Source organism: Amblyomma maculatum, chromosome 2 (assembly GCF_055883805.1).
Source record: "Amblyomma maculatum isolate TAMU_Amacu chromosome 2, ASM5588380v1, whole genome shotgun sequence".
Classification (NCBI taxonomy): domain Eukaryota; kingdom Metazoa; phylum Arthropoda; class Arachnida; order Ixodida; family Ixodidae; genus Amblyomma; species Amblyomma maculatum.
Genome location: NC_139345.1, coordinates 168212398 through 168238124, shown reverse-complemented (window position 1 = coordinate 168238124; position 25727 = coordinate 168212398). Strand labels below are relative to the sequence as shown.

Sequence of the window (25727 nt, the reverse complement as noted above, 5' to 3'; positions counted from 1 at the left end):
AACAGAGCAGGAAAAAAAGTGTAAAAGATGCAAGATGCGAGCGCTAAATACCCTCTTGAAGTACTTTACCCAAAGCATCTATTGTCACCGTCTCGACGAAGGGACGTTATTGCGTCCAGCATGGCCACCGCTGTTCTCCTCTTCCCATCTTAGTACACCACGCCGAAACAAATAATCGGAGGCAGCTCGTACAATTCTCTCCCCCGGAACGGGAGAATATTCTCTTCGCACCCAGAAGCCCCGCGCATGTTCGAGCGCCTGTGTATTTCGGGTCTCGCGTGACCATTTCAAATCCCGAACCACTCAACTCTCCCCTACATTATCCCCCTAGGCTAGAGGGAGCAGCAGTCTCGGCGACGCGGCTACTGGGAGCCCGTCCGTAATCGTTTGCGGATTAATTCGCGAAGAGCTTCCGGAGGAACCCGCCGGGAGTCCACAGTGCCCTCACCGCCTCTCCCCCAACTTCTTTCCATTCCATCCCCTTATCCTCCTCTCTCACCACTTCGCAGATTCCCAACGCTCCTGGTCCCCTTCCCACTTGGCGTGCCGTTGTCGTTGTCATTCCCACGAGCGCGGCATCCGAGCGACTGCCTCGCGTCAGGAGCTGCGTCCCGCGCGGAGAGGGCGTTCGCGCGCGCGCACATGGCACGCACCGCCCGCTGTGCCGCACTGCGCATGCGTCGCCAATCGCCTCCGCCTTCCCCATTTTCTTCCCTCCCTCCGCTCTTTTCCCAGGGATCCTCCCGGTTGTCCCGACGTCGCGAACAGCCTCCCGTTTGCGTAATCAGTTTAAAAACTGGAGCGCTCCCCGCGAACCGGCTCATTCGGGACGGAGACACTCCTCCCCGTGGTTGTCGGACTAGAACCGCTCGCCGGTAGTGCCACGTGTCTGGCGGAGTGTCGTGCGCGTTTCTACGGAGTCTCAGGTTATGGGACCGTCTTGGCGACGGGAAGAGAGCAAGAGCCGTCACTGGTTGCGCCTTCACTTATAGCTCGACTGTGACAGCTTTTGTTTTCCTTATTTATTTCACTTTCTGCATCGCCAGTCTTTTTGCGACTTGAGCTGCCTGTAGTGCGGTGTAGGATTGTATTTGTGTAAAGAGCACCTGTGATGCAGTGGCTTGGCATTGCAATGCTCCGTGACACTAAACTGCGTAGATGGGCTGGACCATGAGCTCAAGGACAGTAAACAGCATTTGACTGAGAGCTCTTTCGTGAGCCGACGGCGTCACCAGACTCAAATCCGCTCGAGTTGAAAGGCTGGCCTTGTTTCAAGTAAGTGTGATCTGTCCTCTCAACGAAGATTACCACGTTTGTTCCGGCATGATGGTTCAAGAAGTTTTTTCCTGGCGTGACGGTCCCTTAGTCAGCAACAAACGTAACGGTGCAGCATAGGGCGAACCTTCAGCTAGCTTACCTTATGTGTTCCTTGCAGCGTGCATGTCAAATAAATTGCGTTCGAACATTCGAGTAGGTTAGCCCGAAAGTTATCATGATCAAATTGCGTTAGACTGTACAATATTCTCTATAGAAAAGCTTTCTGGCTTGTCGTTAGGATAAGTTCCACGGTGGCTGTGTTTCACGCTGCGTTCCTCTCAAACAAAAGCTCCCCCTGAATTCTTAAAGCACCATTCACATGTGGTCGCTAACACAGTGTAATATATAATTTTGTTTCCGAATGCCTGTACTGCATGTAAACGCCGACATGTCATCACAGAATATCTCACGAGGTAGCTGTCTGAATCACGAAACTATCACGAAGAACAGTTGAACGTCTTCATTAAAACGGTTTAGACGCCATGCATTCGCGTGTCTCGCTTGCATTGGTGAGCGCTTTCTTTGATTGGGGAACCACCGATCGTCAGTGATTTAAAATGATCTTTCATGATAAAATTCGCTTATCGTTAACAAACGAAGGGCAGCAGAGTTACAACTCACGTCTAATGTGGCCCAGGTTTAATTTATTTTTTGCGCTTAGTGTCGGTGCCCTCTAAACATTTAGGCCAAACCCAAACATTTAAAATATGCGCAAAAATTTCATTTGACAGGTCATATTCAGCGCTGCTCAGGTTAGATGGGACCTTTGATGGTAGCACGGTCACTCTCGTTAGTCATGTTAAATGAAGACCCCAGCTTACAGCTGTTTGGTTAGCACTCCCTTGGTACAGCTCCTCGTTTCTAAACTCTCACGCAGAAGATAGCATCAAAATAAGTGAAAGAACAGCTTAAAGAATTGTGCAGACTGCAGAGGTGGAGCCTTAATTTCTGGCATTTTCTCTTCACGCTCTTCACATGTGGGGAAATTCCAAAAGCTGCGAAGAGTATAATGGTTTTTGGCACCCTGGATAAATTCGTTTCATTTTCGGCGAACACACTATTATGACCTGATAAATAATACTCTGTTATATGTGCGGCGTGCCAGCTTTGAGAGACATCGTAGACGGATGCACACTATTTTTTCACCTAGTCGGGTTCCTAATAGCGAGCACTGACATGGCACACTTTACCATTTCGCATATCTGAAAATAAAGTCTCCGTGATCTGAATTCAAAAAAAAAAAAAAAAATGACGCACTTCGCGTTCAGCAGCATAACGCCATATCCACTGTGCTGTCGTGGCTTGTCTTGGCGACTGAAGCAGCACCAATGCTATATTTTTTAGTTCCCTGCTTGCGTTGTTGGCAATTCGTCTCTTGGCAAATATTTAAACTTATGGTCATCTGGAAAATATTGGAGTTGACAGAAAATTACATGTCAGAGAAGTATTGAGTGGCAACCTTACACGTAATAGCGCTATAAATGTAAACATACGCAGCAAAAAAGTGCATGCTCTTTCTGGTATGCCGGATACGTTTCACCAAGTAATTTTCGCTCCAATCGACTGAAGCTGCTGTTGAGTATATCCACAGTTATCTTTAATTTCAAGCATGGCACACTTAATTAGCTACACATGTTAGTCTGTCCAATTCGTTCTGTTCAGCGAGTCGCGATCACAGTTTCCAGGAAAAGGGCAACACTGACGCACAGCGCGCTTCGTAACGGCGTTCTTGGCCTCCGCGCTGTGGTTTTCGGCAGTGCGAACTAAGCTTAAACTGAAAAAAAAAAAAAAAAAAAATGTTGTAAATGAAAATGAACATAGTCCGCCCGGAAAAGAGCTAAGAAATGTTCTTGAATCAGCATTGCAAGGAATGAAAAATGAAATCATCGCGAATTTTGCATAAGAATTAGGTACGGGGCAAAAGACACCAGGTAGTTAAACAGTATTCCCTATAATGGATTTTTTTTTTTTTTGCTTTTCACGCATGAATCTCACTGCATAAAAAGTTCCCAGAGGCGTTGGCACACACATAAATTATTCGAAGGGTGGGACGATTCATGCTTTGTAATTCTGTAACTTTTGCCATTTTGGTTTGCGTCTTAAAGAGTGCCTTTTTTTTTTTTTTTTTTTCACCTGCGGTCATTTTGGGTGAATAACCGTCCGACTTTCTTGCTAGTAATGATAACCACTCACATACCTAATTATCTATCGATATATGCTTTGCGTGGAATCTTTGTAAGAGTGAAAATTGTTGGTAGTTTAAAAATCGTAAACATTCAGATTTTCATCCTTAAGATATCACCCATCCCCCTTTCCACCCTACCATATTTTAGAGCGGCCACTTTTTGTGACCGCAGATTAGGGCAGAATGATTCTAGGAACCCCATCAGGACACAAGCCACTCTGTAGCTGACAGATCTAGCACTGAGTCTTACAGCCTCCTTCTTCGAAGGCTCCTGCTGCTTCGCGGTCTCAAATAAGATGCCACTGTTAAAATCTTAGGAACTTTCTTTATTTATTTATTGGTTTCACTTGCCACTTACGTGCACTCCAAATCGAAGGAGAACAAACTAGAGGCGTCCAAGAACTATTGACGCAGGCATGTCCGTGAGGACCTGTCAGTCAGACACACAGGCAAAAACTTTTCAGCAAGGGGGGCTATGCCCTGCTACCACAATCAGTTGAATCAATATAATGAGAAATATTTATGAGCCCTTCTGTTAAAACAGCGCTAGAACCACGCACAGCCAGAAAGACAGTTGTCAAGTCAGCACAATGTGTGTTTGTCTTTCTATCTGTCCGTGTTTCTAGCGCTGTTTTAACATAATGTCCAACCAACTCGCCCAACAAGCCACTTTGCTTGATTATAAGCCACATTACAAGGGAAACTCGGCGTTATTCATAATTCCGTCATAAATTTACCTACCACAAACCACCTGTAACAACCAGCTGAATCCAATAGCGCGAAACTATTAGAAGCCCCACTAGGATTTGGAAAATTTGGTGTCTCTTGCAAAAGCACGAAAATCACGAGAACACCTTTGACAAGTGGTGGCTGGCAGGTGACATGGCCAGGCGCTGATAGGTCGGCGGTCTGTGTGACGTCACGAGGCCACATGTCATACTGAATTTGCAGGATCTGCGAACACGGGCATCCCCCCCCCCCCCCCCCCCCCCCCCCCGGGGCCACTTGAATCCTGAGTCATGCAGGCACGCCCTTGTTGGTCGTCTAAAGCGAAACTTCGTACATATGCTGCTCCTGCCAATTTGGGTAGTATACGTTGCTGAGTTCCTAAGAATCATGGCGTTGGAGGAGACCGTAGCATGACGCAGCACTTTTGAAAGTAGTGTAAAGACCCGGATTTGTACAATAATATGCGTGATTCATGACTGATAGTCATTATGCAACGTAGCATGGCTCACAATATACAAGGTGGCATAAGGCAAATGACATATAATGCGTTCGCCTTCTTGCACGCAAGCAGTCTAAAGTATCCCTGTCGAATCTTTTATATGATGAACATAACACACAATAAGAACAGATTTTGCACTGCTTGGCGAAAATGTTACAGACGTGTACATTTCTGCTGTGCTTCGCCCAAATAGAAAATCTTTAAGGCGGGCGAGGGATTGCGTTGGTGGTGAAAACGTTTAATAAAATATCCAGTTACATGAAGGTTGCTCTGGGGTCTGGTTTAGTGCCCTTCCCCTCACAAACACTAGGTGGAGTCCCTAGTACGGGACCCCAGTGGCTTCCGCTGCCGCCATTGCTCTTTTGACCAAGGCTTTTTGGGCTTTCAGGTCGGAGCAGTCTAGTAGGGTCGCCTCCCAGTCCTCCCGGGTGGTGTTTCGGTTAGGTGCAAAGGTTCGCTAGGAGTTTTACCGTGATCCCATCCCTTCCTGGCGCGGTCCCGCGTTTCATTCTCGCTAAGGCTTCCTTGAGCTCGTATAGTTTGAAAGGTTCATCTAGCTCAACATTTTCGTCTCCACTGTACCTGTAAGCTTCTCCCCTTGGGTCTTGGGTCGGGCTCAAGTACTGGTCTCGGAGCTTCAACGCTAACTGGGCCGTATTTCCTTGAAACGCGTGTATTGCTCTCTGCAGGTGTTTCTGCGACTCGGTGCGCGTCTGGTTTGGATCTATGAGAGCTGGGAAGAGACGCCATGTGTTTTTGCCAGACATCTGCCTAGCTGCCGCGTTGCACCTCTCCACCCAGTTAGCGTCCGCGAGTTGCGCCGCGTATTCTGCCGCCTCTTTTGTTATCGCCGCGATCCGGGTTTTTAGCTTGCGGTTATGTTTCTGCCTGCGCTATCTTTTAACCATGCTGCGTCTGGCTTCCCAGAGGTGGAAGAGGTGGGTGTCCACATCCGTCACCGCCTCAGAGAGCTTTACCCGCGTTTCCGTCGAACGGAGACTGGTCAGCAGCTGTTTGGTCCAGGCTTGGTATCCCTGCTCCTGAATAGAAGTAACATTATATTCTTTTCTAAATTTTGCCCAGTCCGGCATTCTATAGTCTGCCCCGTCGGTCTGGTAAGGGGTTTTGCGGATCGTTATGTTGATCAGACAGTGGTCACTACCGAATGTTTCATCCGTATTCGTCCGCTCCAGTCGCCTCGCGTTTTTTGAAAAAGTTAAGTCCGGACAAGTGTCCCTCTGCGCCGAGTTCCCAATTCGCGTGGGGTACGCCGGGTCGGTGTGTAGGGTTAGGCCTAATGTGGCATTATGCTCGGGTGCATTAGCAGGTACCATGAAAAAGCATTTTGCCATGGGTGCTCAAATGTCTGCGCTAAGTTGGCATAGTGTGTAAAAACTCCTGGTGGTCAAGTTCAAACTTTGTCCCGACAACAAAGGTGGGCTAAAAGGCAATCCAATCACGCAGCAATAGCAGGTAGTTCGATACTGGGAGCATCTGTCGATTAGGAGTGACAATTGACGCTGCTTTTTCTAAATTTGAAGAAAGAAAGAAAGAAAGAAAGAAAGAAAGAAAGAAAGAAAGAAAGAAAGAAAGAAAGAAAGAAAGAAAGAAAGAAAGAAAGAAAGAAAGAAAGAAAGAAAGAAAGAAAGAAAGAAAGAAAGAAAGAAAGAAAGAAAGAAAGAAAGAAAGACACCATATGGCTAGACTTGCGCATGTAAGCAGTACGATAGGATCGGAGGCTGGTGGCTCATATTCACGGGCATGTTGAATAGTGAATGGCTGGATGTGCTTTCTACTTGTTCTTCTATTTTTATGGGAGGAAACTGCAGCCCGAAGGAGGATGAGGGCTTTTAAGTTGAATACATGAGGCGGATTTGGCGACAAGCTTTCAATGCTTGTGCTAGATGTCGATACTCAAAAGGGGGGGGGGGGGGGGGGGGGGGGGGGGGCAGTGAAATTGACGTCTATGTAAATTTTGAAGATTGAGCAAATACGTTTGCGCAAAGGCAACACTTCTGGACAAGAGTATCCTGGAAGTTACGATAGAAGCAGCAACGAACAAGAAAAACACAGCAACGCTGCGCGAAATTAACTACTGCATTAGCTCACTAGTGTTCACTTACCGAGGTTACTACTATATTGTTCAGTTAAACACACTATATTTTCTCGAAAATGATATAGAATGGCGTACTTATTCAGTACATCTAAAATCAGTGGAGCGAAAGTGAGTATGGGTACAGCATATATCGACGCCGAACCTTTCGTCTCATCTGAAAAATGTATTCTCAAAACTTTTATACTTCATTAAAACTATGGAACTAAACAAAACGACTGCTGCCATAGGTGGCAATTATCCAACTCGTACATGGGTAAAATATCGTTTGTTCCAATCTTTAACAACCTCACGAACGCTCGGAAGGTCATAACTATCATATATCTATCAATTACTCACAATATAAGTCTTAGGCCCGTATTTCGGTTCCCCGTCGACTTTTGGCGCAACTGCAAAACAAAAAAATCAGTCTTTTACTTCTTTATTGGGTCTCCAAAATGGCCTAATCTACTCAACATGGTATCGCAGGTTGTTTGTTCCACGTCTGCCACTACAGAGGATGGCGCCACTGGCGAATGCTCTCAAGAATAGGTTACGAGCATAATAAACACCTAGGAAAGTAGAATACTGAACAGCCGCCGCCGTTGAGCGTCTCTTTTTCAAATATATTGATAAACTCAGGTACACATGACCAAGGTTTCAAAGCATCAGTTATACCTGTCTTATAGAATCCCCAAGAATGTGTTATAATTAGAGGTATTCTGTTTTCTTCAATGCGCCAGTTAGATGTATATTGCATCTAAACCGGCTCATTCTTGAAAAATCGACCAGCCTATAGTGTTTGTGAAATAAAGGCAACGAACTCACCGTAGATCGGTCGAAAGAGCACTGGGCGCAAAATTTGGAGTTGATGGATTCGGATCCCAGCGGCAGTATGCTGCTGATTTTTTTTTTTTCTGATTTCCAGTCAATTCTCTCCACGATTACATTACTACATCACAATCATCCACCCCCAAAAATTAAAACAAAAAATCCTCTATCCTCTTCTTTAAGTCGGTGGTTGTTGGCTCCCCTCTTACGAGCGTGAGTTGACACCTAAGTCTCCATGAATATTTTGTGAATGCGCAATATAAATTCACGTACATAACATCTTGCGGTGAGAGCAAAAGAGGGGAGATAGGCCTTGTAGATTGTCAATGCGGAAATACGCCAAGTCTCTCTGCCGTGGCGTTGCATCCAGAAATAGCCATTACTCACGAAGACTCTTTTTCTGCTTTAATTTTTCCCTGAACTGGAGGAATGAAAATTGGAGAATATTTCCTTAGCTCAAATTCGGTTAGCATTCGGGTTCTTTAACTAAAATTTTCGCAGTTTGTTTTTGCAGCATAGGGGGATTTACTGCAAGCACTTTTTTTTCTGTGCGGGGTATACAATTCTGCAATTCTTTTTTTTTTGTTTTGCTTAAAATTTTCATACAAAATATGAAAATAGCAGGCTGCTGCTACTACTCGCTTTCAATTTGCTACAATCACTTCGTCTTGTGAATTAGGATCTCTTGAGGACCACAAAATCGCCCGTGCAAGACCTGCCTGCCTCTATTCCTACCATTCAGAAATATTCGTTCTGCATCGCAGATCAACCTTAGGAAACGCACAAGACGCGTTGAGAAGGGCATTGTATAGCACGGGCACCGCTGCTCGATCAACAATAAGTCTTGTCAGGGGCCGAGTGTCCTCCAGGACCCCTACTGTGGGAAATAAAGTTTTACCAAACCAAACCAAACCGAGTTTTCATCTCCCGCTTCCAAAGAACACTCTTCGAACTTGTCCTACAAGTAAGCGACTTCGTAGATAAAGCGCGTTATATGAAGTTTTAAATGATCCATTAACTTTAAAACCCAGTCCGAAATGTGTGCAATGTTGCCTCTACTTCTCGTGCCATAGTTACAGCGTAGGTCTACCTTATTAGGTGTATTTTTGATTAGAAAAGGAGTTTAATATCTTTTAAAAATCTCTCCGCGTTGTAAGAACCAAGCAAAACCAGGTTTTCCTCTCTCTCTCTCTCTCCATGTCTGTCTTCCTCATTCTAAAAATAAAACGTTTAAGTGTGCTAATTGGGACTAACTAAAGGTGAACGACGTTCGTACATACAGTAGCGAAAACACTATAAATGCTAGCACTATATCCGCTTAAAGAATGCTTTCAAATACATTCGTCGAAAACAGCTTTGAATAAGGGGCACGCGCCTGCATAGCTCGAGACCGAATGACTGCTATATGAATATAAATATTTGTTCCGCTTCCCCCCCCCCCCCCCCCCACCCCACTGGCCCCTCAAAAACATCTGCGCACATTTAACTATGTAGTGCCCGCAAATCATACAGAACCGTAGCAGCTGAGAAGCCATTAAAGGGGAACTTTACCGTTCAATATTGGGTACGTAAATATTCGTTGCGTGAAACCGATTTTGTAATACACTGAATTCATTATATGCGTAACAAAGCCTGGTCGGATGACTCGTGTTACTGTCTTTCCTTCAGAAATCTAGTACCTAGTATGAGTTGAAGCCACTCAGAATGTCAACAAGAAAACGTTTGTATAATCACTAACCAAAGCGGCGCTTATTCTGTACTGATATAAAACACGAACTCATATTTGTTGCACTTTTCCTTATCGTGACGCAGGTTCTCTGAGAATCGGTCAGCTGCCCCCTCCCCAGAGCCCGACCAAAAATGCCCCACTGCCTTCCAGGCAGCGCCCGCCGGTGATACCGGCAGCGGCAGTGAGCCGATCCGTCCCTTCTTGGAGCACCCGTTTTCTCGCATCTCGGATGCCCGACATGGAGCAGCTGACGGAGTTCGTGTCCAAGTCGTTCACGCTCGACAGATCGGTCGCCCTGCCTCCGCCGCTGCCCGGGCCAGTGCTCAATGCGGCTGCAGCAGCGGCGATTAAAGCGACCGTAACCGGGCCCATCCACGGTCGCAGCCCGGTGCAGTCCTCGCGAAGCCTCAACTTCACGGCGCAGAACCTGGCCACGTCTTCCTTGCGCGAGAGGACGCCGCCTCCCATGCCGCCTGCGCTAGTGGTTCCCGCCTCTCCGGAGAATGCGTCCTCCCGCCGCAGATCCTCCAGCGACGCCGAGCTGGACAAGGACGACGAAGAAGACTCGCGGAGAAGCCCCGGTGAGCACACGCGTCATATTTCTCAAGACCAAAAAGCTTATTTCGCGCGCAAGGTTGGTTGCAGCGAGTTAAACAGAACGACAACGCACAGGAAGTGGCACACGTGCGGTTTAACTGAAAACGGCCAGAATGGTTGAGCGGTGATGGCGTTCTCCTTCTCTGAACCACGTTGTCGGCTTTATGACCGTTACTAGCCACCGCGTTAGAATGGGAAAGAAATGAGGCAAAATGTCTCTATACTCAGATCTTTATAGTCTTCCGGTGCTTGATATTTATATAGAGCTGTGCGTTGTGACGCGTACTAGTCGAGTTTTCATGATCTATCACTGACTAGGGAGCAGTGACTGCTGATGGCGCACTTCTTCGAACGGAGAGAAGACAACACTGTTCTGAAATGTAATGGTTAGCTGAGCAAACCTTTCCTCCGCGAGTTTTGTCCCGTGTTAAGCAGATAAGCGGTCGTTCACGACACTGCTGTCTACGGAAAGGCATTACTTTTAGGCTGAGATCATCTTACATTTACGTGATTGGACAAATGGTCTTACGTAGCGTGGCAGCGAGCTTACGCACATTGCTATCTACATGTCATAGCTTTCTAAAAAACGCTCTATGCAGCCAGTATGACGCCGCGCTTGCATTGCGTATGACTTTCCCGCTATTGCAATACCCATCAACTAATGTAGACTTAGAAACTGCTGTTTAAAGGAGTCATTCACAGGTCTCGATCGGTAAGAATTGGGAATAAAAGTTAATGTGAAATGCCTCAGCAATCTGCGCTTCGCCGATGACACTGCCTAGAGGGAACGAATTGAAAACCATAATCAATAACCTAGACAGCAGAGCAGAGGGGTTAGCCCAACAATCAATATCCAGTGAAATAAAGTAACGATGAGTGGTCTCGGAAGGGACGACTGGCTGTGTAGCACTGGAGGCGATAATAAAATAGATCTACTTGGGACAAGTAGTAAGTGCAAATGCAAACCACGTACTAGAACTTGAATTATAAGTATGAGCAGGAGGTAGCGCATTTGGGTGGTGCTGTCAGATTATGACTGGCAACCGGTATCAGTCAAGAGTAAAGTATACCACAGTTGCATCTTACCTGTACTCACCTAGAAACGTGGAGGATAACGGAAAGGGTTCTACTTAAATTAAGAACCACGCAGCCAACTATGGAAGCAAAAGTCATTCACCATTAAGGGGAAGAGCAGAGCGGGCCAGGGAACAAAAGCGATTTAATGGCAGTCTACTCGAAATCAAGAAGTAATGGTTATGAACAGGAAATATAACGTTAAGGCAAGACAGCCGATGACCGTTCGGAGTAAAGGACTGGAAGATGAGGCAAGGGGAGCAAGTCTCAACGAGGCGCAGCAGGGAGTCAGACAAGCGGATTAGATTAGGAAGTTTGAGGAGATTTTTTTAACTCAGCTGTTACAGGGACTGTTTAATTGGAAGGATAGGGGGGAATCGTTTGCCCTGAAATGAGCATAGTCAGGCTGGCGATGATCATGGTCATCACTGGGATCATCATCATGATCGTGACTGGGATTAGCTCTATCATAAGGGGCATTCTGGCTTAAGTTACAATTACACCAAACTTTATGTGACTCAAGTGAAATGACACGACACAACGCTAGAACTAAGAAATAGGGTGTAAAAGCTCATAGAAAATACCACTTTTCAAAGCCGTCGTCTTCGGATTTGTCACGGCATGGTTAACATTGGTACTAAGGCAACAACGAATAGCGCTCCCTTTATGTCGTTATGTTGAGAGAGAGAGAGAGAGAAGAGCTCCGGCTCTCAACTTACGCTATTGGTGACTCAGCGTCTGCTGCCTTTTCGAGTGTGAGGCAGGCGTTTTGTCTTCGACCGATATGGCTGCACAATACGAAACCTATCTGTTCTGCGCTGTCAACACAAATAAATCGTTACCCCTTCGCCCCTCCCAGCCACCCATTCCCCATTCATCTCCCGTACCTTCCTTTCGGTCGTGTTTTCTATGGCGGCCCCTTTGATAAATGCAGAAACCGCAGCTACATCTACACTTCCTTTGCCTATTTGAACGCATGGCAAGCAACGTTTGCTCGCCACGAACAATATACCCTCGATTTGGGAACGCGTTCTTAAACTGTTCGTTCTATAAGAAACGATTAAGGTGTCGTCGTTGTTCGCGGCTAACAACAAAGGCCCGACTCCAGAGTTTGAAGTCATTTTATTGTGATTTAGAGCCGCATTCCTACGAGTATTGAAATAAAAAAATTAATGGATGAGATTGCGCAATGGGAACCTCTTAGATACAAGTTGAGTTCAATAAACTGAGATTCATAACTTTGTTTTTAGTATTTAAAGATCCAAATGTGCTGAATTGTACTATATATATATATATATATATATATATATATATATATATATATATATATATATATATATATATATATATATATATATGTGTTAGCACAATTCAGCACATTTGGATCCTATATATATATATATATATAATGATTTGACTTCCCAAAGTGACTCAGGCTATGAGGGACGCCGTAAGGGAGGGCTCCTAGAGATTTCGACCACCTGAGGTTCTTTAACGTGCACTGACATCGCATAGCACAGAAGGCTCCTTGCTTTTCGCCTCCATCGAAAGCATGCGCCACGGACGGGATTCATTCCCGCATCCTTGGGTACAGCGGTCGGGTGCTTTAACCATTGCGCCACCGCGGCAGCGCTGTACTAGAATAAGTGCATCAACATAAAACTAGCTTCTTCAACACTGCCCTATGAAACAGAAAGCAGCTAAAATTCATGTTTGTCTCTAATTTTTTTTTTTCTATTATCCTAGATTTTTTTTCTATTTGACCGGCTGCTGAAAAATAGAAAGAAAAGGTAAGCACAGCATTCAGATGATGGGAAAAACTGGCATCTTGCCCCTCCAGAACCAAATAGCATGTTGGCACTAACGAAAAAAAAAAAAGCAAAATAAAATGTATTGAAATATGAGCCAGCGTCAACCATTCAGACTTCCCTGTACTCTGGTCACAGTAGAGAGCTTTACGCGAGCACGCGAAAACAACCTCTGCGTGTCAAGGGGTTGAACTTCGCAATTTAAATAGTGTTGCCAAGTTAGCGGTTTCCCCGCCAGCTTTAGCGGTTTTTACACTCTTGCAGGCAAAAGCGTTGTATTGTGAGAGGCCTGACCTTTAGCGATTTTTAGGTCCTGTTCACGGTGTTCTAGCGGTTTTTGATGATTTTTAAAAAATTCTTTAAATACGCTATGCTACCTAAAATTATACTCATTTCTACAAGAGAACGTCACTGTGAATGCATGGCATAACTGAGATATCAAGGTTGTGGATATCACCACATGTTCAATATGCCTTTAATTTATTTAATTATGCGGCATTTGTCGAGTCTACTGTTTTCAATTGTCCAGTCCGGCAGATTCTGACATGCACGCGGAGAAGTTTTAGAGTGGGTGTAGGACCTAAGTTTTGAGACTAGTTAATAGATGATGCAAAAGCCAGGAAACAATCTTTTTTTTTTAGTTCCACAGTCGTCGGTGTCTTATATGCAGTTTATGAGTTTGTCACGCAAAAAAAAAAAATAAATAAATAAAAAAAACGTCGCTCCCATTCAGAAGCCCATTCTTGTCAGTTGGAACAACCGTAGGAGCACAGGCGCTTTGTGTAACGGAGTGAACAAGTACAAGAATGCTATAGCTTTCAAAACATCCCTTCGAGCGGATTGAAGCTGCTGCCTATGGTCATGTTGCTCTGACTAAACGCAGGGGTCAGACGCGTGCACTTTCAGTCAACTAAACATCATATCTAAACAGGGATCCTATATGTAAAGAGAGATGACGAATATTGTCATAAATATTCGAGCCAGTGCCAGCAGTGCTGGAATCCTGATATAAACGGTGGTGGAGAGAGATAAACCAAGATAAACCAAACGGCTTCTTCATGCGAGTGAATGGGCCTGCAGTCGGCAGTTGATAGCCAGGAACAAAATGCATACAACTGTAATTAAAACCTTTTGAAGGCATGCGAGATATTATTTAGAATGAAGGTATTGCTAGCCCGGATTTTCAAATCCTAAAGGGAAATAGGCTCTTTCTATTATATCCATAATATTATTTGCGTTTTTACAGACCTACCGTGGTGGCTGAGTGATTAGAACTCTCAACGGCTGAACCTAAGTACTCGGGATTAAATTTCAGCGACTCGTGCACTGTGGGATGCCAGCTCAGGTTGAAGAACCCCAGCTGATCGAAAGGGTATAAATTTCCGCGCCACTCCCTCATAGCCTGAGTCGCTTTGAGACGTTAATAACCTATAAACCAAGACTGCCCTCCTGCAGAGGCGTAAAGGTCTCGACAGATCTGAGGAGTGTCACCTTAGACGGCTCCAAAGCGGGTGTTTTCTAAATCCCGCCATACTAAAACACGTGGACCCGACATTCACGGGTAGATTCAAATTCTGCGGGCAGTATGCTGACCTATACCACATGGTGTGGACCTATCAGCAAAATACAAAAATAAAAGTTATAAAACAGCCAACTAGGAAGAACTGGGAGGCGGCCCTGGCCAACTCGGGCATGGAGGCCCAGCGTGCCCTGTTCCAGAGAGCTCGGGCAGCGGCGGCGGCCATTGGCGTCCCGGAATAAGGTCTGCCACTTAGCTCCACAACTACACGCACCTCCCTTCCCAAATCATTTCATTGTCAATAAATGTTTTCTCCTTCTCCTCGTCCTGTAAACCGAACAAAGCGTGGTTTAAAACTGAACAGCAGAATTAAGTGCACAAAAATTTGCTTATTTACACAAATAATGCGTTTAACTGTTTTTATCGGGGTCTGAGGCTTCCTGTAGAGAGTATTCTGTTTTGAGTTGGCAACACTGTTTGTAAACCTATAAAAGTGGCATTCGGACGCCCCCCACACTGTTCTTGTTTTCATTTATGCAAACCATTTGGGTCTCCGCCCTTCATTGTCACAAATAAAAAGGTAGATAAAAGCGCACTGCCCTTCTCTCGCACATACTTCGAAAGGGGCGGCCATCTTTAGTGTGAACAGGATTTGCGCGTCCGTGGAGAAGGCACACCGACATTGTCGAGAAATTAACTCATTTATGAGTAAAAGAATGGTTGCGTGAGGTAGAGGGTGAAAAAAAGGATGCGTCTGCGCAAAATTTTGTTCCTCTGGAGCAATTATTTAATTAATTAGAGCCAAAAAAGTCAATACGATGTTGAAATAGGACGTCGATATAGTGCGCAGACGTCAAAACAGCCACGGGCGTCGAAATTGTGCAAAATATGTCAAAAAAAGTTGCAAAGCTTAAATGTCAGTCCTCGTCATTATGTTAAAATATTGAAAATCGTCAGTCAAGAGCAAAATACGGAAAAAGTTGTAAAAGAGGAAACACGAACAACAGAGAAAAACAACCAAAAGAGAAAGGTAGAAAGAGTAAGAAAGGGAAAGTGAAAAAAGAGAGAGAAAAAAGAAGCAAATGCGTGAAGTCGCGGGAAAGGCTTCTTAGAGGCACTTAGAGATATAAGTGGCTCAAATGAATTTTTGTAGTCTGTAACCATCTATGCCTTATATAATTCTGACTGCCGTCTTCAAGTTACTTTTCCATTCATCTTCGTAATACGCCTTCACGCGCGCACTCTTTCAATGTGACATGAACATCCGAATGCATGGACCAGACCAAGTCGCGGTGCGTCCGCAAGAGGCCCGAAAATGCCTCCTTGGACGTTTTGTGAATGCAAGCTGTGTGCCCGCATCTCAAGACGCTTGGGTACAAAGCCGTGGTAGTGAAATGAAGTATAGGCGATTGGTCGAAGGTGAAAGTCAACCAGTCGACGTTGTGGCCCTGAGCACGGAGGAAACTTTGGTGTCAAAGCGCGGTACGCGAAAGCCAGGACTAACACTAGCAATGGTACAGCCATAAATATGCAACCACTCGATTTTTTAAGACTTAAAATTCGTGTGTTACCTGCTGTAGTTTAATCCAGCTATTTAAACGCGCTAACTCTTAATCCTGTCGCTAGTTTTCCATCTTACCACCACCGATGGAAAATTGGTAAGAGGGAACATCTGCCACCACCGGCGAGGAAGCCTAAATCTGCGCTGTCTACGTCCGCGTCTACACACACCACCTTTCTTCAAGAGGAGCCTCTCTAACTTCGGGGCGAATGTGTCGTCAAGGCCCCTCTGTGGGAAATAAGAAAGCCCGTTCCTGCTTTTGTTCTCGTGGTTTTCAAACTTCACCAGTGCGTCCCGTTCCGGAGGCGTTCGGAAGAGGGTGCCGCCAAGGGATGGGTGGAAAGTGGAGACTTCCCATCGAACGTGCAAAAATTATTCGCGGGGCCGGTCATTAATTAAGCGGTGAGGCTTTTCTTCTTCAGGGAGGGCACTTAGCATTCGGTCATCACTACTGCCTGTGCGTTCGCGCCTTACTCTGGAGGGGAGGCCACGCCAGGAGCGTAGAAGGAGGACAAAGTAAAAATGAGGAGTCAATCAAGAAAAAAAAATAACGGCACGGATAAAAAGGGGGACCCGTCTTAAGTGCTGCGCATGCGTAAAAAGCCTAACCCGGCCATCCACGCGCGGTAATTAGAAAAGATGTCGCGGGCACTTTTGACGCTCTCGTTGAGTCCACTGGTAATTGCATTAGGCTAATTACGTCGTCGGCACTGTTTTATGTATACTAGCTGCCCTCCTCTCCTCATGAGTTCCCCCTTTCTCACGCCTTGCAGAGAGGCATGTGCAGCTTCGGCCTGTGTCCGTTTAACGAGCTACTTAATGCCCTGCGCGTTCTTGGACGCCCTGCACTATCTTCCTGCATATGAGAGAAGGAGGATACGTCCCTCAGCCGTAGCCTCAGACCGGAAGTGAACAAGTTGTTTTCCTAGTTCCTTTTTGTTTTACTCCTCGCCTGCATGTGCTTTTTTTTTTTTTACCTTAGCTTTTGTAACATGACTGTAGCACTATGATGCGATCTATACCACGCTCCTTCAGCTTTTGTTCCGCGTCGTCAAAGCTGCTATATTTTGGCCGGATGACTAAGTTTTCACTTTGGTAGCGGTCATCCTCTCTTTAGCGTTATTGACGAGGGGGCTTTGCAAAGTGTAATTTCGTTCTGCAATGCCACTTTTTTTTTCTTTCTTTTTGTTTTTAGAGAATAAACCAACATTTACCAAGAACTGTTTTCCTTTATTCCTAAAGAAATATGGCTGGTGTTTCATACGGGGCTAGCTTTCTTGTAGCCACTTACGCGCATTTCAGTGTGTAGGCAGTGGTTGGCAACCGCACAAGTGATGGTAACCGAATCTGGCCTAGAGGGGCCTTATTGGTTGTATGTGGCCTTTCAACTGAACGTATTCGATCCGATATACTAAAGCTTACGCGAGAACGTTCAAGCTGGTCACAACAAGTCGATGAGTTAAGGTGGCGATTTGATTATGTATTTGTCCGAAATAAATTGAGTCGTCATCTGAACCAGTTTCAGTTCACTTATTCCTCATCTCGAAGACAATTGTTATTACAGAGGGGAATGATTAAATGAATAATACAATGGCCGAAAACAAGAAAAACAATGGGAAACTAAAATTCGAGTTTTTATTTATGGACCATTAGCTTATTTTTTTTTTTAACTTAATGACCTTGAATGGCTGCTTCAAAGACTAAGTTAACACTACGAGGACGGGGAGGTGTAAAAGTGGTAAGCAATCAAAGGTGACACCATGGGCGCAGTGACGTGGCACCACGGGCGATCTAAACCAGTGCCGCACCCGACATCCACCAGAGCGATTCTTAACAAAGAGCATTCCATTTCGCAATCGTATAAACATTTGCGTTAGATTCGGAGCTTGTCTCTAGCATGGGCCTGATAGCATCATTAAGATACATGCCAGGAGAAAGAAACTGCAGAACCATGCCGAAAATACGAGAAAGAATTTTGCAATTTTGTCTTAAAATCAGACTTTACCGTTGTTTTGTATGATTGTGTGTAGTTTTGTAGGTCTTTTCTGGAACATTTCCGTAGTCTCTAGTTCAGAAGCACTTTTCTGCGATAAGTACACAAAATGTTGATGTTGCTAAAGAAATATGTGATTTCATAGAGGTTCACGTGCAAAAACCACTGAGAAATATTCTTCTGAAACAAACAATTTTTTTAGTTCTTTTTCAACTGACATAGGGTTCATCTGCAGCTGGACATATGCCTTCAATATCCTAATCACAGAATCAGTCTGTTTAATACGTGTGCAGCGGCATTTTCAAGGGTAACTGACAGACGCTCAAAACCTTTTGTAGCAATGTTGAAATCGCTCTTGTATATTTATCCTTTCTATTCATTTTTCGTATAGTCCGCTTTGGTGGCTCTCTGGTTTAAGCTCGAGAATAAGCATAGCCCGGCGACAGCCATTTCATCACTACCGCGTTTGCTGATTTTCGATGAAGGTTAAACCCAAGGCACCTGTGTACTGTGCGATGCCAGTGCACGTTAAAATGTGAGAGCACTGCATGCAGAGGTCTTCATGCGAAATGCGAAAGCATGTGCGTTGACTGCTGTTTAGGAGCTCCTAGTGTCATGATCATGCCATGACTCGGTCTTCTGAGTGTCGTGATCCCACTTTGGAGTGTTGTGACTCAACACTTTTGAATGTCTTGACAGTACTTTTGAGAATCACGACCAGACACTATAGTCATGGTCTTGACTTCGATTGATTTACACAACTCATGAACTCCATAGTCAAGCACATTGTATATCCGATCTCACTGACTCATGACAATTGACTATGACTCATGAATAACCTATAAGGACTCACATGATATGCCTAAGCATGACATGACATGACCACTTATCATTGCATACACATTCATGTTAGTCTCATCTTAATGTGACGTCCTATCATGCGTTACATTTTGTTCCTATGTTTTGCTTCAACCTTTCGCAGACATGTATTAGCTAACATATTCAAGTAACGCTTTCGCCTTAATAACACCAGGTAGCCGAAACTATCGAGAGCCCTTTATCACGCTTTCGTCATAGTCTCCAAGTTTTACTCGTTAAAATACGTTAAGCTCCATACAATATATGTCATTATTTCGCTGTATCCATCAGCTATAGGGTCACCACAAACACCTCATCACAGGGGGCCAAAGCACCAAAAGGGTGCGTATTTGACTACAATTAGCATAGAATTGCAAGCGTCCCAGGCGCGAGGACAGTGGCGCCACCTCTCGGAAGCGCCCGCGTGACGAAGTGGGATAATGCACGTTGAACTGCTGCTGTAGGATGCTTTCCTAGGCAGTTCAGTTGCATGTTAGTATTACGTTCATTTATTTATTTAATATACACCTCGGTCTGGACCAGTATAAGCTTAATTGGAGGTATTAGACCCACTTGTTCGACAAGAATGCACTTCACCGAATCAGTTATCGAAGTTGGCGAACTTTACTGCTACGACGACGCGCGCCGGCTGCAGCATTGCTGCTGTTATGAAAATAAAAAAAAAACAAATTGAAGCTACCACACAGCCAGTCAGATGTAAGCAGTCAGTGAACGGGTAATGAGATTCCTCTGCAAGGGCAGAGGACTGTCAGGAGCCTAACAGATGCTGATCGCATAACGCCGGCGGAAGCGCCACCGTTCGCCTGCTTCCTTGAACGTAGTAGAGCAAACAAATTGGACTGTGCGGATGACGTGGATAATTTTTTAGCAAGTGTGAAGACGTTTGTTCCACGCAGCGAATGTTTGCCCACTGACTACCGTCATTGGCACTCTTGGTTAGAGTGGATATTTGTTTTCCCCGCGCACAGTAGTTTTTTTTTTTTTTTTTTTTTATGCATATCTCGATCAGCACATCACAACATGCATGCAATGCTCTACCTTTCGTTGATTCACAGACTCTGTCATTTGAAATTACTACAGTACTGGAGACGCTGCCTGAGACAACTCACCATACATACCGCTGCCCGAGGTGGCAGAATCTTCTATAGTTCACTTCAGTGAAACTTCCGTGTCAACGCGTTCATTTGGAATAATATGAGACCTTCTGGTTTTCGCATCATTTCTCCTTTCTTTGGGAGGGTACTACTTCATGAAGCCAGCATCTTTTCCATCCTTTCAGCAATAGTATCATTAGCTTCAAAAGTGATAAACGCAAATTAAAATGCGCGCGCCGTTTCTTCCGCCGCTCACCGAACGTTTAGCGCCAACTCTCTCACTCGCTGATTTGCCCATTCAAATTTTGATTAAAAAAGGTTCTCTGAGCTTATATTTCGGGTAGCAGTGGCAGCTTGCGCTAGTTTCCCTCGCTTACGTCCGGGTACAGAGCAGTAACGGACCGTATCAACAGCTTAAATAAACTTCAGTAGCCTCAGTAACGATGCAAGATCAAAACGTGCAAGGCTGACACTCTATATTAACCCAAACTACAGAAATAAACGCGACTATTAGCTTTTAAAATGCACAAATTCGATCGAGCGTCTGCTTCAGCAGCAGTAAGAGCAGTCACGTGATCCCACTTCCTCCCCTAGGTCAACACTAGCGCCATTCGCCAATATTGATTGCTATCGTAATGTGTTATGGTACACGAATTCATAAACGAGTTCGCGTTGGAACATGCTCTTGTTCACAATTTCTGCGTATGAAAACTTCCAGCAAAACACCCTTTTCGTTTATTTTGTTTTTCTATTCTGAAATCAGATAGAGAACAAAATGTTTGGCTTTTGAGTTTTAGGTTGCCTTCTGTACCATGGGTGTTTATGCGTAAAACAAAAGATAACAAAATAAAGAACTTGGCCCAGCCGGTGATGGGATACAAATCCTTTAACGTGCTGCTAATCTGCATACACGTGAATTTACATACAGACCGTTTTGAGGTAGCATTTTTTTTTTACCATTTCATGATTCTTTTGCCTTTATTTTCAAGCTGCGCTTTTAATGTATATCGTAAGCTGGCTTGAAATAGTTCTGATTGCTTTCTCTCTCCTCGGACCTCTATGTTTCTCTGAACTGCCTACACTGCCTTCGGAATATCAGGCCGTCTCCACCAATTTCGAGCGCACGATGAGCGGATTCGTAAATAAAGCCGATGTTTCGTATACTTTTACTGACTTTGAAGATCAGCACCATTTTCATTTCGCCGCTAGTTTTATCATCCTATGCTTTAGTTTTTACATTTACTGCCACCAAAAATGTTGTTTTTGTGACATTCGTCTCTTTTGACGGGCCCAATTTTAACCGAATCCCCGGAAAACGAGCGCCGAAAGATTATGAGAATAGAAACGCTTTTATATATATATATATATATATATATATATATATATATATATATAAAACACGCACTTAGTTCCGAAACTGCGCCCTAAAATTCACTGCCGCCTGCATCTCATCTGGCGAAATTTATTTCCCTCTCTATAGCATCTAGCGCGTGACAAACAGAACTGTTTATGGCAGCCGACGTTCCACAACAAAACGCCACCGCGTGGAGCCTGAGAGGCTTTCAGTCCTTGTTGGGGTGAGCATCCCGAATCACTTACTGCTTCGCGGGATGCTCGTCCGCATAAAAATTACGGCCTGTGCCCTGCAGCGCCGCTGACGTCTCCCGACGCCGGCCAATAATAGGCTGACGAGAACGCCATCTCTTGCGACAGTTTCTAAATATATGGTGGCGGCCGACAAAAATTGAGTTACTTCTGCCGAGGAATCGTTCTGAGCTACCGGAAACAAGGGAGAGAAAGGAGAAGAGGAAACGAGGCTGCAGGGACTGAAATTTTTCAGTCGTTGTGTTAGCTTCACCAGATTTTGGAGTTTGACCGAGTGTTTTCATTTAAAACTATTTGCATCATATGGGATATGTTCCGTTAAGAAGGTTGCCCGGGAATTGTAGGCACAGAAGTGTCGGAATCAACGGATCCAATAAAGCTACTTCTATGGACAGCGTCAAACAAGCATTGCTTGTGAGGGCAGGAGGCTTACTGGTTCATTCATTCATTCATTCATTCATTCATTCATTCATTCATTCATTCATTCATTCATTCATTCATTCATAATGGAATTTCCAACATAACCTTCCGGAGCGTTGAGATTTACGGAATCTATGGGTCGAAAAATTTGTTCCCTGGTGTATTTGCGCTAGTTCCGTGAATGACACATTCCTACGGGGAAGGTCTCACTTACACGAAATCGAAGACATTTTGTGTCAGTTTTCAAGACATTTTCTTCCTTTGCTGATCCTCATTGAGTTATCATCTTCACTACAGATAACTCACTTTATTACAAACTCTTGTTTCGTGGGCGTGACCCCCGTACTGAGAGCACGGATGAAACAACGCCACACAAGTGCCATTTGGAGCTGTTTCCCCTCGACCTTGCAGCAAGACCGCAGCAAAAGTAATCGAATAAACAGCACGATTATCGACGGTCGCCTTTTCGCTGCGGCACTCCCGAACGCGCGTAAACTACACAGCCACCACGCCGCGCTTACAGAAAGCGGAACTAGTACCAATAACTTGAGTGAACACCAACTTAGCACTTGGCGGCTGCTGGGAGCCGAAAATTGGTCATAATTCTGCGCATAATTGGTTAGGCCTCCTTGCTGTGTAGAGCGCGTGATTCAGACGTGAGCTGGCTCCAGCCGCTGTATTGAAAGATGGGAACATAAGAGTAAGGACACGGCGCCGATTAGCGGGGCTAAAGTGGTAAGGAGTGAAGAAAAATGCCGGGGGTGGAATAGAAGGCGCGAAACCCTAACACCAGGCGTCGCGCTTTCGGCAAAGTAACGGGCACACGTGTCCGCGCCGGTCTCGGCGCGCTCCGTGGAGTATGGGCTTGTTTTGTGCGGGCGCAGCCACTGGCGGCGGCTATAAAAATCCAATTTGGCGGGTCCCGCAAATGGGCTAGCGAACAAGGTGAGCTCTTCGGACGGCCGCCCTTTTATTGCCGCGCATTGGGCCACGTCGCTTCGCCGTTCGGTCTCCGTCAGCCGCAGCGCGATCCCCAACAAAGAAAAAAAAACCACCACGAGGTACAGCCAGGTAGAGAACAGGTATGGTAGCCTAGGTACGGCGAGGGAAGCGAGGGAGAGAGAGCAATGCGGAGTGGGAAGCTGCGGCCAACGCGATCACGTACTGGCTGTCCAAACTTACGACGTGTCCAATGGCCTGTTCATTCGCGGAGAAGCCTCCCCGACTAACTCGCGCCTCGCCGCTACTATACATCCTCCATACCTTTGCTGCCGGACGGTGGGAGGATGCAGAGGCGGCGGCTCCAAGCACGTGTCACGAAGCCCGGCCGCGGATATAGAGAGATAAATACTCCACGCGATGGCCGACTCCCGTTACTCCCAACGTTGCAGGGAGCTTTGCTCTTCTCTTCCCCGTTTAGGGATGAGAGATCCCCCTCTCTCTTCCCTTGCTCCCTCTCTGCTGGTCCCCTCCATCCTGTCTGGCCGATTTTCTGCGCACGGATTACAGCTCCTCGTCGGCGCGTTTTGCGAGGAGACTGTAACTGAATTAGGGAGCAACTGCCGGAGATTATGAAACTTTGATGAAGGCAGTCGGTCGAACCCAGCCGAGCTGTAGCTAGAGGACAGGGGCGCCCGTCGTCAAAGCAGTGAGGCAGGGAATGAAATAAGTAAACAAAACGAAACTGCAAAGAATGTACCGCCTATTCTTTCCCCTCCGCGCTGTGTGGGTTAATCACGGTGTTGCCTTTTGTTAGTGCGGGCGCTCCTCTGTCCGTGGTCGAGCTTATGGTTCGTTCATTGAGTCCCGTGCGAGAAGCGGGATTCAATTTAAAGGTTACGAGCGTGGGCCACGCTTTAGGTCAGAGTGAAAGTTCTTTTGACTTCTTTTCGGTGGCTACTTCTCCCGTAGTTGCGTGTTTCACGGGGCAATAAAGCGGAAGCAAGATGGCGAGAAAGAGTGCGACCCGAGACTTTTACAAGGGTTTCTGTAGAGCTCGAAAGTTTGGGGCTTCGTAATTTGTTTCGTCACCAACGTTACCCAGCTTTGCGAAAGCATGGCGCTGTTTGAAGGGAGTAATAATGCAGAAGAAAAAGAGGCAAGTAGTATGCGCTTTTAAGATTAAATAATAAATATAAAGGCAATAAAAGGAGGTACGATAGAAAAGCATAGGACCCAAATTAGGCTAGGGTGTCCAGTTACAGCTTTTGTGCGAGCATTTTTTTTTCGCGTTTATTTTCATGTTAGTCCGGGTTACAGCTTCTAGCCAAATTAGGAACGTGTCTTGCTGTGTGTAGAAGTTAAGATCTAGAGCGCTACACTCGCTTTTCGCTTTCAAAGTCAGGTGTCCGGAGACCTCGAATAAGGGCGTGCAGTCCATGTTGCCTTGCCGCGCCTGGAGTCTGCGCGGTGTGCAGTCCCTACACTCATACCTGAAAGCCAAAGCCAAGCACTTACTTTTATTTATCAGCGAAATGTATGATAGAATTGATTTATAATGCGCTCATAATTATATAGTGGAATCTACAACTTCAGCCATAACACTTAAATTAGAGAATTCCATTATAGGGGGCAAAGAGAGAAAACAGAAATTACTCTGTCCAGTTTTAGGGAAGACTATATAAGGAGAAGGAAAGTTCGAGAGAGAGAAACTTTTAGAGAGAGAGAGAGAGAGAGAGATCGGCGGTGGTTGTCGTTGTGGCATGGGAGTTTATGACGAGGGCTGGGAAATTACGAACAACCTTATAGGGTGGTTTCACGGTAGAACGCTGTACCGTATCGCTAACCCATGTATATAGGTTTCGTTTATCCAAGCGCTAAGCCGGTAAGCCTCCCTGGATTCAATTTTAGACAGAACTTATGGAAATGCACTTCCCATAAAATAGGTATAAGCATGACAGTGAGACAAACTTCCAGCTTGTCCTTTGTAATCACCTCGGTTAATAGACTTGCATCGCAGGCCTTCAAACTGCATGCGAGGATGGTAGTCACTCACAGGCCGTGTAAGGGAAGGCCAAACATTGCGTCGTGTTGTACAAGAGGAAATTTTGAACATCTAGCACCAATAGGAAATTCGATAACGTTATCACGTGGTCGTGCACGACTCCGTGCATACGGATGGAAGATCATACCGGCGCGGAATTGAAATTCATCAGGCTGACTTGCTGCAGCAAAGCAATGCACAACTCGGCAGCAGCGGTAATTGCAACTAACGTGCTCTGTAATCTCAGAAATACAGAATATAAGCTACTCTCAGCCGCGCTCAGCTTAAGGCTGGCCTAGGACTTTGGAAGTAAGGCGCGGTAGCTGTCCACGATAGTCCCGAACAACGTAGAGCGAACAACGCACGGCTACAATAATAATAATAATAATCAATCAATCAATCCATATTTATTGAATGTGCGCAGGAACAATCATGTGGTCTTCGTGTTGCAGCACAAATAAACATAATGAAAATGCACACACAAGTTTCGCACACAGATAGAACACAAAAGAAGAAATAAATAACACATGAAATGAAACTGAGATGAAAAGTGTCACGGAAAGAAAGAAATCAATGAGTAGCATGTCTTATATACACAGGGAGAGAATTGTTGAGCACATCACGAAAGAAAAAAAAACTAGATAAAGAGAAAAAACAACAACAAATAACTGGCATTGATTATAGGAATACAGAAATATACATAAAATAAACAACCATTCTAGGCGCAACAAGTGCGTGGTACTTAAAACACAGGCTAGAAATACAGAAAAATACAATAAAGGAATAGAATTGAACGCGAAACAGCAACATTC

The 25727-nt window shown here is 45.2% G+C and overlaps 1 protein-coding gene across 1 annotated transcript in view; it reads left to right on the top strand.

Annotated features, from left to right (window-relative positions):
• Positions 1-25727, top strand: part of LOC146200393 (uncharacterized) — a 157081-nt gene that overhangs the window by 97987 nt on the left and 33367 nt on the right. Inside the window, exon 2 of the mRNA XM_084592938.1 lies at positions 9466-9963. Within this exon, the coding sequence (XP_084449064.1) occupies positions 9466-9963 (498 nt within the window). The remainder of the gene's footprint in view (positions 1-9465; positions 9964-25727) is intronic.